Below are 15,007 nucleotides of genomic sequence, written 5' to 3'. Positions count from 1 at the left end.
GGAAGGTGACTCAACCCCCTCCCTGGGCAGCCTCTGCCAGTGCCCAGTGACCCTTTCTGTAAAAAAATTTTTTTCCTAACGTTCAGCCTGAACCTCCCCTGGTGGAGCTTGAGGCCATTCCCTCTCGTCCCTTCCCCTGTCCCTTGGGAGAAGAGCCCAGCTCCCTCACAAGGGATCGGGATCGTCTGAGAAAGGGGAGGCAGCTGAGGGAGAGGGGAAAACCCTGCCTGGGATCGAAGATGCAGCTGCCCAGTGCTCACAGGGCTTTGGGAGATGGGGAAGGCAAAGCCGTGTCCGAGACCCCTGGTCCCACACCACCCTCCCTGAGCACAGCCAGGGCTGGGACACCGTGCTCAGGAACAGGGGACATTGCCACCTTTCCCCTGGATGGCAGACAACTGCTTCCACTGGACGTGAGTGGTGCTGCCAGCTCTCCTCTCCAGCCCTCCTCCATCCACAGAGAAGGGCTGGCAGGGTTCTCCATTCCCAGCCGCCAAGGAAAGCCTGGGTGACGAAACCAATCCTCTCCCAGGTCTCTGCATACCACCCTTCTGCCTCCTTAGGAAATATTTTTGAACCAAAGGTAAATTTAAAACAAGAAACAAAGCAAGAAGAATCAGTGTGAAGTACCAAAACCCTTTATTTTTCCCCCAAACCATAACAACATTTGACATTATATTGATTTCCTCATATATTTGTTATTTCTCTACGTTAGGAACCAGATACAGAAAATACAAACACGATCTGTTGAATCAAAGACGGCACAGCATTCCATTAGAAAAAAACAAAAAACTAGAGGAGCAGGATAAAAATGGTGAAAAATAGTCATTCCCTCCAGCCCAAACTTTCCAAGAATCATCATCAAAATAGAGCAGTGGAAGTAGCTTCTCTTTCTAAACGCACTTCTGCTTTAAGAAAAAAGTTAGATTTATCTTTAGACTTCAAAGTAAAAAAATGTTAAACTATCTTTCAAGCAATTTTGGAAGTTTGCATAGACCCATTCCCTTTCCAAAAATATCACCGTTCTCTCTATAGAATCTGATATAAATCAAGTGCGCGCCTCATCTGAAGATCACCAAGCTCAATTAACTTTCAAGAAAATAAAACATGATCTCCCCTTCCCCTCCCTCCCCCCACAAAAATATGGGCTCTCCCATTATTCCTTGTGTTTGAGGCAAGTTTCGAGGCTCAGCCATGCCTCTTGCTCAGAGCTTCATCCAAATTCCTTATTTATTTCCCAGGTTTCCATGTCCACTCCCTCCCGGTGGGGCAGGGAGTTGTGGAGGGCATCGTGTTCGGATGGTGCGGGTGGGCTGATGGATGACCCAGCTCTCCGGAGGGAAGAGAGGGGGAATTTTACGCTCGTCACCCTCCCACCTCAAAGCAAGGAAGTGGCTTTTCAAGGACAAACACCTGCGACCAGGCAGAGTGTTTGTAGGAGCTTGTCCCCAGGACCAGCCTTGTCCACAGGGCTCGGCCACCGGAGCAAGAACTCGTTCAGCTAGAGACCAGGTGGGGTGGCAGGGGACGGGGCAGGAGGGGCAGAGGGTGCGTTTGCAGCTCCCGGGTAAGGCAGCAAGGAGGGGAGAGCAGGGGGACCCCTCACCAGGAGGGATTTTTAACCTAGGTGCTCTAGCGTACCTGGAGTGAGGTTTTCCCAGAGGTTCACAACAGCATGTGCAGAGTCCAGCTGCACAGCCACCAGTTTAAAAAGAAACAGCAACGACAAAATAAATAAAACGTCAACCCCTCCTATTAAGATGCAAATGAAATAAGGTATTTCTTCAGGTCTCGGCCCGGTTTGGAACCCTCTAAAAACTGAAGCAAACATTTAAAAGGGCTTATTAACTTTCTGCAGGGGCAAAATGATGTGGCAATGAGGCGGGGGAAGAGATCACACGCCTGCTGCCCATCGGACCAAGGGTCAGGACAGCACGAAGGCCCCCATTTAAAGTGCCAACCATATAAAAGATGATGGAGGAGCAACATCCTTCTCCTTTTTCCAACCACAATTTCCAATTTAAACTCATTTCCTTCACCAAGTCACAACTAAGCCTATTCTTTTGGGCACTCACTCAGTTTACACTGTTTAAAAAAAAAAAAAGTTAGTAAAAAAGTTACATTGAATTTCCCAACTCTTCACAATGGGCTTCCACTGGTTAAAGGTCCAGAAACCGGGAAAGCAGAGCCCAGACGTGGCTCCTGGCCCCGAGGCTGGAGCAGAGAGCCAGCTCTGCTCTCCAGGGTCAGCCAAGCATGAGCAGCCCTGCTCGCCAGCATCAGAGACCCAGGGGATGCAGAGTCTTGCCAATAAGGTCCTTTTACTTGTTTAAGCCACCTCTGAATCCCCTGAGAAGGGGAACAATGTGGGGAAGGAGCATTCCCCTCCCCTCCCCCCCACCCCCCCCAGGAATAAAATATCAATGAAACAATAATGCAGTCAAAAAACACCAGCCTGCTGGGTTTACAAAAAAAAAAAAAATTCAATAAACTTCACGACAACAACAAAAAAAGAAAAACCTAAAAGGAAAACTAGCCAGCGGTTTGGGTCTGGAAACTGATTCACTTCTTAAATGTTCAAAGTCCAACAAGGAAGAGACGGCAGCGATGCCATGAGGAAAAAGTGCTCACAAGACGCAGCTTCCCAAGAGACGGCAGCGAGTCTGTGGGATGAGAGACCCCAGTTCTATCACCACCACCTCGTACGCCCACCACCGGCCAGGGTCTGCTGGGCATCGCTCGTGATGGACGTACAGGGGGACCTCCGCGTGGGATCTAGAAATAGGAACAGGCTGCTCCTTCCTCCCTCGAGTCTGCTCTGGGTGCTCCAGCCCAAGCTGTGCTGTGCCAGGCTGAATGACTAGGGCTGCTTATTCAAAACGAGGGGTAGGTGAGCTAAAAAGCTACAAAAAGACCAGGAACTGTGGAGGTAATAACAACGTGGAGACAAGGAAGAGATACCCTATGAGACACAGTTATCAAAACCACAAGCAGTGATGTGCCAAGCTGCTGGAAGAGAAGCCAGAGACGTGCCCAGGGTGGCCACAGCTACGTGATGGAGGTTACACCTCTGCCAGCCTGGGATAATGAGACCGGCTTTCAGGAAAGCTCAAATGCTTCTTCTCTTGCTTCACTGGGAAGAAAACTCTGTCCCACTGAGGATTTTGTGATGTGCCGAGCTGCCAGCATCTCAGAGCAGTTGACTCTTGCCAACAGAAGCCCAGCAAAAAGCCCTGGGTTCCCAACTGCTCTGACAGTGACTGCCACTGTTTTTCATGGGAACAGAAGTAAAGCAGAAGCGAGCTGGGTTTTGGCCTCTCTCCTGGCTTATATTTCCTCCTTTCAAGTCCTGGTTGGACCCAGCTTCCCACAGGGCTTCATTGGCCCCTGGGGAGCAGCAGGTGTTGGGGAGCAGCCGGACCCTTGGCTCCGCAGGACCGTCTGCACAGGACAGGAACGTTCGCTGCTGCCTGAGCCTGCTTCTGCCCTCACCCTGCCCTGACCGAGCGCTGGGCCAGGCCTGCCCTGCTGGCAGAGCCCCAGGGAAAGAGAAAAGCGAGCAGTTCTCCCTTCCTGCAGACATGCATCATCCTGGGAACAGGGCAGGATGCTCACCAGCCTGCCAGTGAGTGCCAAACCTACCAGACTGAATGAAGAGATCACTAAATAACACCAGCAAGCGTGAAAGAGCGTTTGTTCTAGACAGACACAAAAGATCCAATATTTTTTCCCTACGTTAAACCAAGCCAAGGTGTTTGTTTGTACCCCTTCTTACCCTAAACCAAATTTTTAACTCCCTTTGAGGGCAAAGGGTGAAAAAGATCCATATCCTATACGTGGTCTGCCCAAATACAAAAAGAAACCTCTTGACTCAAAGAGAGAAACCGTTGCAACAGAGTAAGCAGCTGTACAGCTTTGCCACAGTGCCCAGCACTCTCCCCATGCAGCCTTCCTCAGCTTGCAGGGCAAAGAAAAATTATATATCAACGCCCTTTCATTCCTTGCTTCTCATTCTGCCAAATTCCCTTTTCCAGGAGCTCATCTGCACGCACTCTGGCCATGGAGATCACAGTTAATCCTTTTTTTCCCTCTCATTTAAAAAAGGCTTTACAATAACTAAGAATTTGAACGACGTGATCAGTTCCAAGTCTTTCTTTGCCGAATGGGATGAGTGCTGGCCTCTGTGTGCACGCACACGTGTGTCGGAGGAGGGCACGTTCCCAGCCATGCCCAGCATCGCTCTGAGTGCGCGGCCGCTGAGTGCTGCTACAGCACACCCGCAAAAGAGGAAAGGGCACTACACAGAAATAGCTTATCAGCTGAGAGTCTCTGTACAGGAAGGGCTGCAAACACAGCCTGCTGACGGCCCACGGCTGCGGAGATCCTTGCTGGCAATTCACCTGCCAGGAGAATCTGCAAGCGGGAGCTCAAAAGGACTTGACATCCCTGCCACACAGAGGAAAAGAGGCAGCTAAAGCGTGAAACAACTGCAGAAACCAAACCCAAAGAAGAGCTATTGAAAGATCAACCCAAAAACAGTTTGAAGCCTTGTCAGAAGAGTTCACTTGCCACAGAGCAGGTAATGGCTGCTGCGGCTAACGCAGCAGAAACACTCATTCTGCCTTCGAACATGGAGACCGTGGCTTCTCCCCAGCCCCAAAAGGAACCAGCTCAGGCATAGATCCCTGCAGACAGGGCAAGAAAGACCAACCAACACCAATTCCCTTATTGGCCCAGGCCAATAGAGGCAATTGTTAATCGCCACCACAACAGAGAGACCACTGCAGTCAACTGCATCCTGCTCTGGCCAAGGGGAGGGCTATCAGATAACCAGATTCTTTTCACAGTCCAAGAAGGGCAGTTCCCTTCCTGAGCCAAAAAAAAAAAAAAAAAAAAAAAGAGGCTTTGTATTCCGAGCTCTAACAGTGACTATTTGCTGAATCAGTCCAGCAAACAGGGATTAACACTCCTGGAGCAGCAAGCAGAAGCCTCCTCCAGGTAAAATCTGGAACCTCTAAAGTGCTCCTGCTAATGCTAATAGATGAACACTGCCCTTCCATGCCCAGCAGTGAAGGGCGTAATGCAGTCAGTGGTATAACAAGCACTAGCATTTAACTGTTTATCAACTCCCATCTGGATTACGGTAGTTTTCTGAAATGCACTTTTGGGAGATATTTCCTATGAGAAGGGAAGAGAACATTTGGGGATTTGGGGGTAGGAAGTGAAGTGCACACTGTAGCATACCTTGTTCAGTAAAACCATTGCCTTGAAAGGTGATGTTCCCCTGCAGAGTCAATGGAATAAAGCATCCTGCAAGCGACCATTTCACCGTCTCACCAACAAGCAGCTCTCGGTTTGGTTAGAATGGTTTCCCCCTCCCCCAGTGGTCTGAAGAGTTCACAGTGGTATAAAACCCAACATTTTGGGGAGAAACAAGCTGAGAAGTCCCCTGTTGCAAGCGAACGGGTAGAGTGAGGGAGGCAGATAAGCAACATCCTATAGGACTAAGGATAAGCTAAACAGACACCTTGTGTCTGATCAGAAACGGGGGGAAGGCAGGCACCAGAAGAATGGGAAGTGGAGAAGGGTAATGCCAACGCAGGGAAAGTGCATGATCCGGAGTGGTCTCGGAGTAGTTCTGCAGTGCAAATGTACGGGGAGGGGTGTGGAGAAATCCCTTCTGGAATGCTGCATGAAGAGAGGTAAAGGTTGGCATCCATGTGGCAGCAGACTGGGTAGGGGTCCTGTTTCCACAGCTCTACCCTGTTCTTCACATTTAGTGGGTTTCAATCACCACTGGCTCATAAACTCCTGATGAGACCCTGGAGAAGCAGAGGGGAAGATGATGAGAAAGCCAGGTTACTTTCCGCAGTCACTTAGAGCAAGCAAGTTCTTATTCAGAGCTCTCTGCTCACAAACACCGCGCTCCAATCCCCCACAAAATACTGAAAATAACGAGTCAGTCTGGCAAGAAGTCAACGCTTGTAACACAAACCAGACAGCGACGTGGCAAGCTAACACTACAGCACTTGAAAAAGCTGGGCCTAACACATGAATCCTTCTAAAGGACAGAGGAAAGGGGGTGTATCCTGTGCAAAGAGCCAGCGTTTCTGGCTTTGCTGTGCTCACACTTTTGTCACCAGCTTGACAGATCTTTGCATTACCATTATTGCTTCTGTTTAACCTCAAAAGGTGTTATTATAAAGGCTCAAATGCAACTAGCCAAGACGTGGTACTAAGAGCTACTGTGGCGAGAAAAAGTTTCTTTGTCCAGAAGTCTTTGATGAAAGAACCAGCCCTCAATGGAGATGGAGGAGGCAGGGAAAAGGGACAAAAAATCAGGCTGCTGCAGTTTTGGTGCAGGCCAGCAGGAGGCAAAGTTCCCTGCCTTCAGCCAGGCGCAGGAGGAAGCAGGAACCAACCTCTACCATTTTGTCCTTTTACTCCTTACTTCTGTTCTTGGATCTCACAACTAGGATCACATTATCCCTCTGAGCTCCTGCTGAGAGCTGTATTCATACTCCAGTGCAGCTGCAGCCTGTCACCAGAGGAATCCCAGGGGCGTTAACGTGGGAACAAAGCCACCATGTAGCATATGATGTTTAGGAACCTCCCTTGTAGCAAAAGGTGAGTTTCCTGGGTACAAAGTGCTAACTAATCTCTCTGGAGCCCCGCTGCCTGCCAGCCTTCCAGGAAGCCTACCTGTTTCCCAGCTGAATACCACTCAACGTAGTCGTTCCGTCTCTGCTCACAAACAACCTCAGGTTACTGTCTGCAGATAGAAAAGGAAGTAAGACATCAAAATCCAGAACTACCGATGGCTGCCAGGTGCTCCCCTCCCAGCCCCATTACACAACGGTCAACACAGGAATAATTGTGTTTCTGGGAATGCACGTGCTTGCATTCTGGTATTCCCACAGTAAAAAAAGCCCCTGGGAAATCCTCTTCTTGCTCTGAAAGGGAACCTCGTACACAAATCAACCACAGCATTACGCTTCGGGAGATTAAATGCAGAGAAACTAATTCAGTGATACTCCTCCAGCTGTTTCTTTGAAGGCAATTCCACGGAAGCAAGTTCTTGGTCAGCTTAAACTCATATGAAGAGATGAGATGTGGGGCCCAAGCTGGATTTGTAGGTTCACTGGAAGAGAAACTCAGCCTGTTTTGCTGGTGAGAGGTGGCGACATTCAGTCTAGTTTAACCCATGCTGAGCGAGGTGTAAATCCCCATATGATAAGAATGCTGCCATATGTGATGATTTAAGATGACTAACGGTAAACTAACAGCACTAATAACTAGCTAGGCTCATGTTTAAAACTTATCAAAGAACCACAACTAGATAAAAACCCCAAGATTGATTTCTCAGCTAAACTAGAAGATTACAACAAATGGAGTGGTATTATTAGTCTGCTCTTAACAGATCTGACTGCAATGGAGAAAACCCCTTCGCAGGCTCTCAGACAGACCTGATCACCAGCATGCTGTGACACAGCTATCTTCCCACCTTTTTTTACAGACACGTGTGCTGTTTCCCCTCCAGTTGTGCTCTCCTACTTTAATGAATACCCTTGGCCTGACTGACCCTGGAGGAAGGCCACTAGAGCAGTGCAAACAGGTGATGTAACTGATTTCCACTGCACTGAAGAATCTGTATTTTTCCTACTTCTCATCCTGTTTGTTTGAGCTCCTGTGCAACCTCTGCTGTAGCGTATAGAGCAGCAGCGAGTGATATTTGCTAATGGGCGTGCAGCTCTCAAATCCACACGGTTTGTTTACCTACCATAGAAACACCTAGCAAGCACTGAAAGCAAATTGCTGTCAAAAGGAGAAGGGAGTCCATGGCAGATCTGATCTGACTGTAAAAGCTTGGCAGCCTTGCTAAAAGAACAGCCAAGACTTGCCTTTTGAGACCCATCCTCTCACCTTCAGTATTGCTGACATCAGTGAAGTCTTGACTCTGCATTATTTTCTCCACTATATCATCAGCATCGATCCTGGTGTCATCCACTCGGGTTGGGTGACTCTCCACTGAATCCTTTTTCCTCCTGGGGAGAGAAAATAAAGGGAAAACTTACTCAGCTTTTCAAGACATACCCTTTCAGACCCACTCCTACTTCTCTTGGCAATAGCTTCTTTCTCAGTGGCTACAATCCGATCTACCACTGCACAAAGACAAAGGAGCAGATTCTGTCTACGCCTTCCCAGAGAAGGCACTTTGCTCCTCAGTTACCTACCGGGAGGGTCTATCCAGCAGAAGGGCTGGTCTGGGAGGGCGAGGTGGCTTCTCTAGTTTGTGGTCCCGCTCTCCCTCAGGACACTCCACTGTCATACTCAGCCCCCCGGACGCGCTGCTGCTGGTGGAGGTATTGCGGCGATGGGTCAAGTCAGACATGCTAGAAGAGCGGGAGTGCTCCGTGCTGTAACCTGCAAAACCAGAGTGATTACAAACCAGATCTTCTTCCTGTCCTGGCAGCACAGTTAACAGGCAGGGCAGCTTCAGACCAGCTTTTCTACTCCCATAGACAGAGGTTTAGACACACATCTGCGAGCTCCTCTGCAGGGACTAAACAGGAGGTTCTGATATAAGGAGCAGGGTAGAGAGCTGGACGCAAATAACTCAGAGGAGCTTTTTGCAGGAAAGGAAAAGGGATGGGGACACTGCTGGCAGAGCCGTGTGGATTAATAGTTACCGGAGATCTTGGATTGCTGGCTGGCGTAGCTAGAGTTCCGTGAGTGCCCTGAGTGGAAGACTTCCTCCGGGCTGGACAGGTTCTGATCCGGTTCTTCTGGGACACCTGCTGAGGAACAACAGAGCATTCCACTTACACCATAAACAAGCCAGCACATTGCCTGTTGATCACCTTGGACTGGAGGCTGATCTTGGGATGCCAGAGCAAGGAAGGGACAAATCTGCAGGTGGAGCCCTTCTGTAGAAACGGGCATACCGCTTCTTAGAAGCAGCTGGGGAGCACTGGAGACAACAACAAGCTTCTCTGTCACGCTTATGACTAATTCTGGCATCCAGCACTTGAATTTACAAGCATCTCAGAAGGGCTTTAAGGATCTAGGACAGGTAGTACCTGAAGCCCTACATGGTTAAAAGCATTAAGCCAAGACCAAGAAAGATTCAAATGGTCACTGGCAGTAAAGTATTACAACCTCCATTTGGGTGCTTCTTCTGTTACTACCTTCCCTCTTCTATTACTTGGGGAGAGCCCATGCCATTTAAATCACATCTGAATTTGTTACAGAAACCTCAGTGTAACCTCTGCTTATTTTGCCATCATCCCTGCTCGTCTCTCTTGCAGCAAACTTATCCAAAAGTGCACAAGTGTAACATGTTAACCAGCTTTTTAAGAAGAGACCTTGCACGCTGTGCTAAGTCACTGAGGTGATGAGACTAGAGTGCTATTTTGGCGCAGTGTATCTGCCTGCACATTTGGAGTGTGCTGGAAAGAACAAAAGGCTATGGGAAAATGCAATGCCCTTGAAAACGAGCTCATACAGAAGGCAAAGAAGTCTGCATCAGCAGCTGGAACAAGGCCATCAGACCTCAAACCAACCTCTAAAACCTTCAGAGGAACTTTTCTGGAAGATAAGTCTGAGCAACAGAACAGCTGAGTGGAGAACGAAGTTAAATGTCACTGAACACAATAGAAAGCAGGGATGAATGTAATACACAAATTATTAAATCCTCAGCAAAAAGAACAAATTACTTTATCTCCACTAACAGAAATGTGTGGCAAAGACTCATGCTTCCTCTCCTCAGCTGCACTTCATGGATGGTTTTGTTTTCCTCAACTTTCTTAATGAGCAGAGGGGTGAGGTTGGGTGTGGGGAAACATGAAAAATTAAAGAATTACTGTGCTTGCAACTGCTGAGAAAAACAAAAGAGTGTCCAGGCACAGCCAAGTATTCATACCCGAGCTGAGAATGGCAGCTCTTGGCTTGGTCTGACGCAGAGAGCCAATCGTAGCCGAACTGCTGCTGCTGCTGCTTGTGGTTCCCTCGCCCTTACAGGTCAGCTGCAGGGTAGAGTCCTGTCCTGGGATGGTGATGGATTTGGCGGTAGAAGGAGGCCTGTAAATCAGAAGCAAAAGAGGTTACAGACTGCCAGGCAAAGGCTGTGAATCAGTCCATCACACCAGCAATTCCCACTCTGCTCCTCCATCAAGAGGGTCCCCCTGCCTGCACACACCCCTCACGGGGAGGAGGGAAGCTGGCAGCCCTCTGTGACTCACGATGCAGCGTGACATTGGGTTTTGTTTTCCTACGTGTGAGACTCAGGTGTTCCATACCTCATCTGAACTGCATTACAAGGAAAAGCAAACTTCGGAGGTAAATCAAGGCAAAAAGGGACCATTCAATAATTTATACAGGACAGGAGGTTCAGAGCCTGGACTACCCTCCAGAAGACTGTCCAGAGCTGCCCTTTCCCCAAACACGTGTCCAGTGCCCAGCTAAGCGCACAAACAGGAAACAATTTGCTCTTGTCCAGGTCTCAATTCCAGCACCCTTTCACTACACCTTTCTGACTCAGGTCAAAAAGAAACCTTCAATCTCAGCAACCCCATCACCCTATGAGAGTACAGTTACAGTGATCAAATAACCTTTCAATTTTTTAACCGATGATTAAACTTCTTTTCAGCAAGACTGAAGTGTTTTTCCAGCTTTCAAAATTATTTTTTCTGGTTATTCTGCGTGTTCCCAACATCCCTTTGTAAATGCTGACTACAGGGCAGAGCTACGAGCGCCTGGAGCCCCCTCCCTTCCTCCAGAAGTGTTTTTGGGTGGAAGCCACGGCATGCGCAGCACGGCAAAGGGAATATTCCTGTTCGAGCCCTAACCTCCCTGTAGCCTGAAGCCTGAACTGCAACTAATGGATCATATTATGCTTTTTAAATGAGGAGCAAGAAAGAAAAACTTCTGTCTCTGAGGAAAGATGCTATATGAGAGGACCTTTGCGGTGTTTTGGGAGAAAGAATAAAGCACTGAGAGTATTTTATATTGGCAGAGTCACAGCCACAAAGGTTTCAGGAAACCCACAACATGCCTTCCCCAGGAAAAATCCCTCCCTAGTCACATTATCAATGATTTACATGCACTCAGGTACTGAGGGGACTCTGCTTTGCAGGTTAATAAAGCCTCTACAGCCTTAATCAAGCAAGCTGTTCCCGCAGCAGCTGTCAGAGCAGCACATGGGTCCATCAGCTCAGGCAGCTCTGCCCCCTCTACAGCACCCAGGAGGAGAAGGTTCATCAGAGCTCTGCAGAAAGTCAGGGCTTGAAAGTGATTTCCCAGCACAGTTTAATTCCTGCCTAATCCTCTAATGAGTGTCATTTCTCAAAAGCTCTACTGATCAAGACTACGCTATGTGCAAAGCTTCGATTTTTAGACACTTGCACATTGTCAACACATAAGGTAAAAACAGGAATGACTGCAGAAATCCTTTATGAAAATTAGGAGGTTTGACTTTCAGACTGACCGTACTTGTATTAAATGGATACACATATCTGATTCTGGATCATTTTCAGGCACTCCAACAGTGGGACTTGCTTCCACAGTGAAGGAGCAACAGGTATTCTGGTCAGGCATATTATTGCTAGATATCCTAGCCCCCTAGATTTAAAACATCTGTTACTGATACAAAACGATGGTTTAAGGCATCCCAAACTTCTTTATTGCACTTCCTTCTGAAGCAGAAATTTTTCAGAATCAGATGACACCGCAATTAGGGTTTGAAAGTCTCCGAAAATGCTGCAGCGCTATGAAAAGCCATTCACAAAATAAACAGACCAAAATTACGCAGCATTTTGTAACAAGAATGCAAGCTAATTTATACGCTTGAAGCTGGCTCCTAAAATTAGACCTTTTATCCCAGAATACCACTACTACAAGAGATGGCCTCAAGGTAAAGATTTCTTCTTCTTACTGCTGGAGTCAACACACAATACTCATAGCAGCACTTGGCAGCCCTGCTGTGCAGTCACACACCTTACAGCACATCACGGCTGGCACTGCAGTCCTGTGATGTTCTACTGCAGCTTGAAGGTACATATTGCCAGTATATTTTTCAGTTGATCCCCCAGCAGTTCTTTAAGCAGCAAAACTGTTCTACAGCTTAACTGTACTGATTCTTTCCTTTCACAATGCATTAAAAAATAGTACATGATTACAATTTCTCTGCTAATTAATACAACTTGTAAACCTGGGTCTCTGTGGAAAAAACAGGAGAATCAAAATGTTTCAGCCTTGCAGTATTTTTGTTGCTGTTTCAATCCAAGATCTTTATCCTGTGTGGTATGTGCTGAAGTGCATCCATTTCCAAGACTGTTTTCTTCATTGACCTTTCCCTTCTTGGAGGGCAGTGAAACCAACCCCAAAGCTATGAGAAATTTTGTCCTTGATGCAAAACATGAAGTTTGTTAACAATGTCCATAAGTTTGCAAAACCCAGCTGACACTAGCAGGGAAAATACTGGCACAACCAATAACCAAGCCGGGAAAACAAGAGCACAGAACAAACTATTCTGCTTGATTCAGCAATCCAGACCACCATTTCAAGCTTTCCCTCGTAACTCTATACCAAGGGCATCTATCCCCCTCCTCATCAATTCTGGTTTTCAGCAGAGAATGGCAAAAGAACCAGGTGTTCTGGTCAACCCAGAAAGGAGTAAGCACCCAGAAACTCACGTTTTAAAGCAGGGGTCCCCTGACAGCAGGGACATTCCGATCGTGACCTGGAAAGGGAAGACAAGGCACATCATTAGCCATGCTGCAGTGAGCTCCTCACTTCACAACAGCCAGAAGGTCAAGGGCTAGGTGTAAAGATTAGCAAGAATTTTCCAAAGAAAATCAGCTTCAGGGATTTAGCAAGGTATTTCCCTCTGTGTCCCATATCACTGGCATCAGTAACTCAAAGTTGCAGCGGCTCAGCAGGACACCGGCCTGTCTGCTCTGACCATACATTTAGAACCTCCCCCTCCCGCGTGTGGTTTCTTTGATGACAAAGAATGCTATCGAGGGGCATTGCTTTGGCCAAACGGATACCAAGATATCAAAGGGCAAATCTGATAAAGGGAAGCTTCCCAAGCCAGACTAGCCGCATAAAAGCAAAATCCTGTCTCTGTACATAACAGGAGCTTCTCTCAGGCTGGCACTGCACTCTGGCTGTGATCTTTCTGAATCAACAGTAGGATTTCCACTGTGGCAGTAGTAGCTGCAATACCTTTAGGATGGAGTTGTCCTGCCGGGTGTTCTTAGTATCGTATCCTTCCAGCAAGCAGCACCGGACAGTGGATCCAGAGCCTGCAAATTCTGCCAGATTGAGATCAGCAAAGCCCAGCTGTAGACAAGAAAACAACGGAGGGGAAGGGGAGAGAACAAAAATCAGTCAATAAAGAGATACATGGTGTCACACAGACCAAAGGAAGAGAGTGCATCTGTGAGGGCAGAAACAGGAGCCAGTACACACGGAGTCATGGCTGTGAAGATCCCCCTCCCTCAGCTCGAGGATGGGCAGGGTCACATTCCTAATCCCAACCCAGAAGGACACTTGGAGGCCTTCAGGAAGTCAGCCCTGTGTGGAGGAAGGATGTGCAGTAGTGGTGGTGGCCAGGACAGCGTTAAACAGCCTGAGGCCGTTGCATAACCAAGGACATGGAAGGCACTAGGTCAACGATGTGGAAAAAACAGAAACGCACATCCACAAACATAATAAGGCACTCTTTGTATCGGGCCATCCCAGAATGCAGTGGAGCATGTGAACGGGGAGATGAAAGGATATTGTTACAGAGGAAAGTGACACCGTCCTGAAAAACAACACTGAGACTATGAGCACAGCAAGCTGCAAGTCCAGAGCCTCGCAGCACTGCCTGTGCCTCAACCCCAGAGGCGGCTGCTGGGCTGGGGAGCTCCTGGAGCAAAGTCTCCTCAACACTGCTGAGATTTAACTAGCAAGTGATGTGTTTGACAGGCAGAGGGGAAAAGAAATGTTTGAAGAGATTTAGTTGTGAGCTCTCTAAACCCCCTCTAACAAAGAGGAAGCAAAGAAGGAAGGTGACAGAAAGGTGAAAATCACAGGCAAATTCAAAGAGGGTGCTGATGCCCGTAGAGTAAAGACAAACACGATGAAGAGTACTCTTGTTTTTCTGCTCTAATTCCTGGTGTATTAATCCACTGTTTCAAAGAAAAAGTTACAGCTTCTTTTATGCAGAGCTTCAGTAACAGCAGTCAGTCGTGTCTCGTCTAATCTAATCTAATCAGAAAGAGATGCCGTACCGAAACCATGGCCAAACCATGCAAGCACGGGAAGTCTGCGTCACTTGAACGTACTAGTCAGCTTCCAGAAGAACACGAAGAAAAGGTAGAGAAGCAGCATCTCAGACCTTGCTGTTATTCTGTGCATTGCAGTACGTTTCTCTTGCTCTGGTGTTGACAGCCTGATGATACATCTGAACTGGGAACCTCAAACAGAAGCACCATCCTAAGGGAATGTGGTGCTCTGTCAACTGTGGAAGCTGATAGTGAGTTACAGTACAAACCACAGGCACTGCCATATGAACCCTGGCTCCCACTGTTCCAAATCAAAATTCTAAGCAACAGCCTGTGGAAGATACGTGGTTCAGGGGAAGTCAGCAGCCAGATTAGCATGGCTGCTTCCTCCATTCCAGTCTCAAAGAGCAATGAGAGCTGATGACAAAGGGAAAAAAGTGTGGGACAGAGCAGGAAAAAAAACCCCAACCAACCCTAAATTTTCTTCCTTAAGAATTCCCTTAATGCATGTCTTTCTCCAGGCCTAGATGTTCCTCTACCTCTTCTAGCCAAGGGCTACACTGCTCGTTGAATATTCATGAATAGGAAAAACACAGTGAATTTTTATCTCGGAGATAAACAGAACAGGGGAAAGCTACAGAGGGAGCTGCAATCCATCAGTGTGACAAAACTGGAGGACAGAGGAAACATGGCATGACCACGCCAGCAGAACATGGCACAGGAGTGACCCAGAC

The 15,007-nt window shown here is 47.8% G+C and overlaps 1 protein-coding gene across 2 annotated transcripts in view; it reads right to left on the bottom strand.

Annotated features, from left to right (window-relative positions):
* Window positions 1–2,088: 2,088 nt before the first annotated feature.
* EEIG1 (estrogen-induced osteoclastogenesis regulator 1) overlaps window positions 2,089–15,007 on the bottom strand; it is a 36,994-nt gene continuing 24,075 nt past the window's right edge. For both annotated transcript variants that reach the window (XM_069873400.1, XM_069873401.1), the window contains exons 5-12: window positions 13,228–13,344; window positions 12,693–12,739; window positions 9,923–10,080; window positions 8,691–8,795; window positions 8,235–8,424; window positions 7,924–8,045; window positions 6,703–6,772; window positions 2,089–5,822 (exon numbers count right to left, since the gene is read on the bottom strand). In XM_069873400.1, coding sequence (XP_069729501.1) covers window positions 5,777–5,822; window positions 6,703–6,772; window positions 7,924–8,045; window positions 8,235–8,424; window positions 8,691–8,795; window positions 9,923–10,080; window positions 12,693–12,739; window positions 13,228–13,344 — 855 coding nt within the window. In that variant the 3' untranslated portion in view covers window positions 2,089–5,776. The remainder of the gene's footprint in view (window positions 5,823–6,702; window positions 6,773–7,923; window positions 8,046–8,234; window positions 8,425–8,690; window positions 8,796–9,922; window positions 10,081–12,692; window positions 12,740–13,227; window positions 13,345–15,007) is intronic.

The sequence above is a fragment of the Phaenicophaeus curvirostris genome, chromosome 20, assembly GCF_032191515.1.
Source record: "Phaenicophaeus curvirostris isolate KB17595 chromosome 20, BPBGC_Pcur_1.0, whole genome shotgun sequence".
NCBI lineage: Eukaryota > Metazoa > Chordata > Aves > Cuculiformes > Cuculidae > Phaenicophaeus > Phaenicophaeus curvirostris.
Note: the sequence above shows the minus strand (reverse complement) of the source record. Positions and strands in the feature narration are given on the sequence as shown.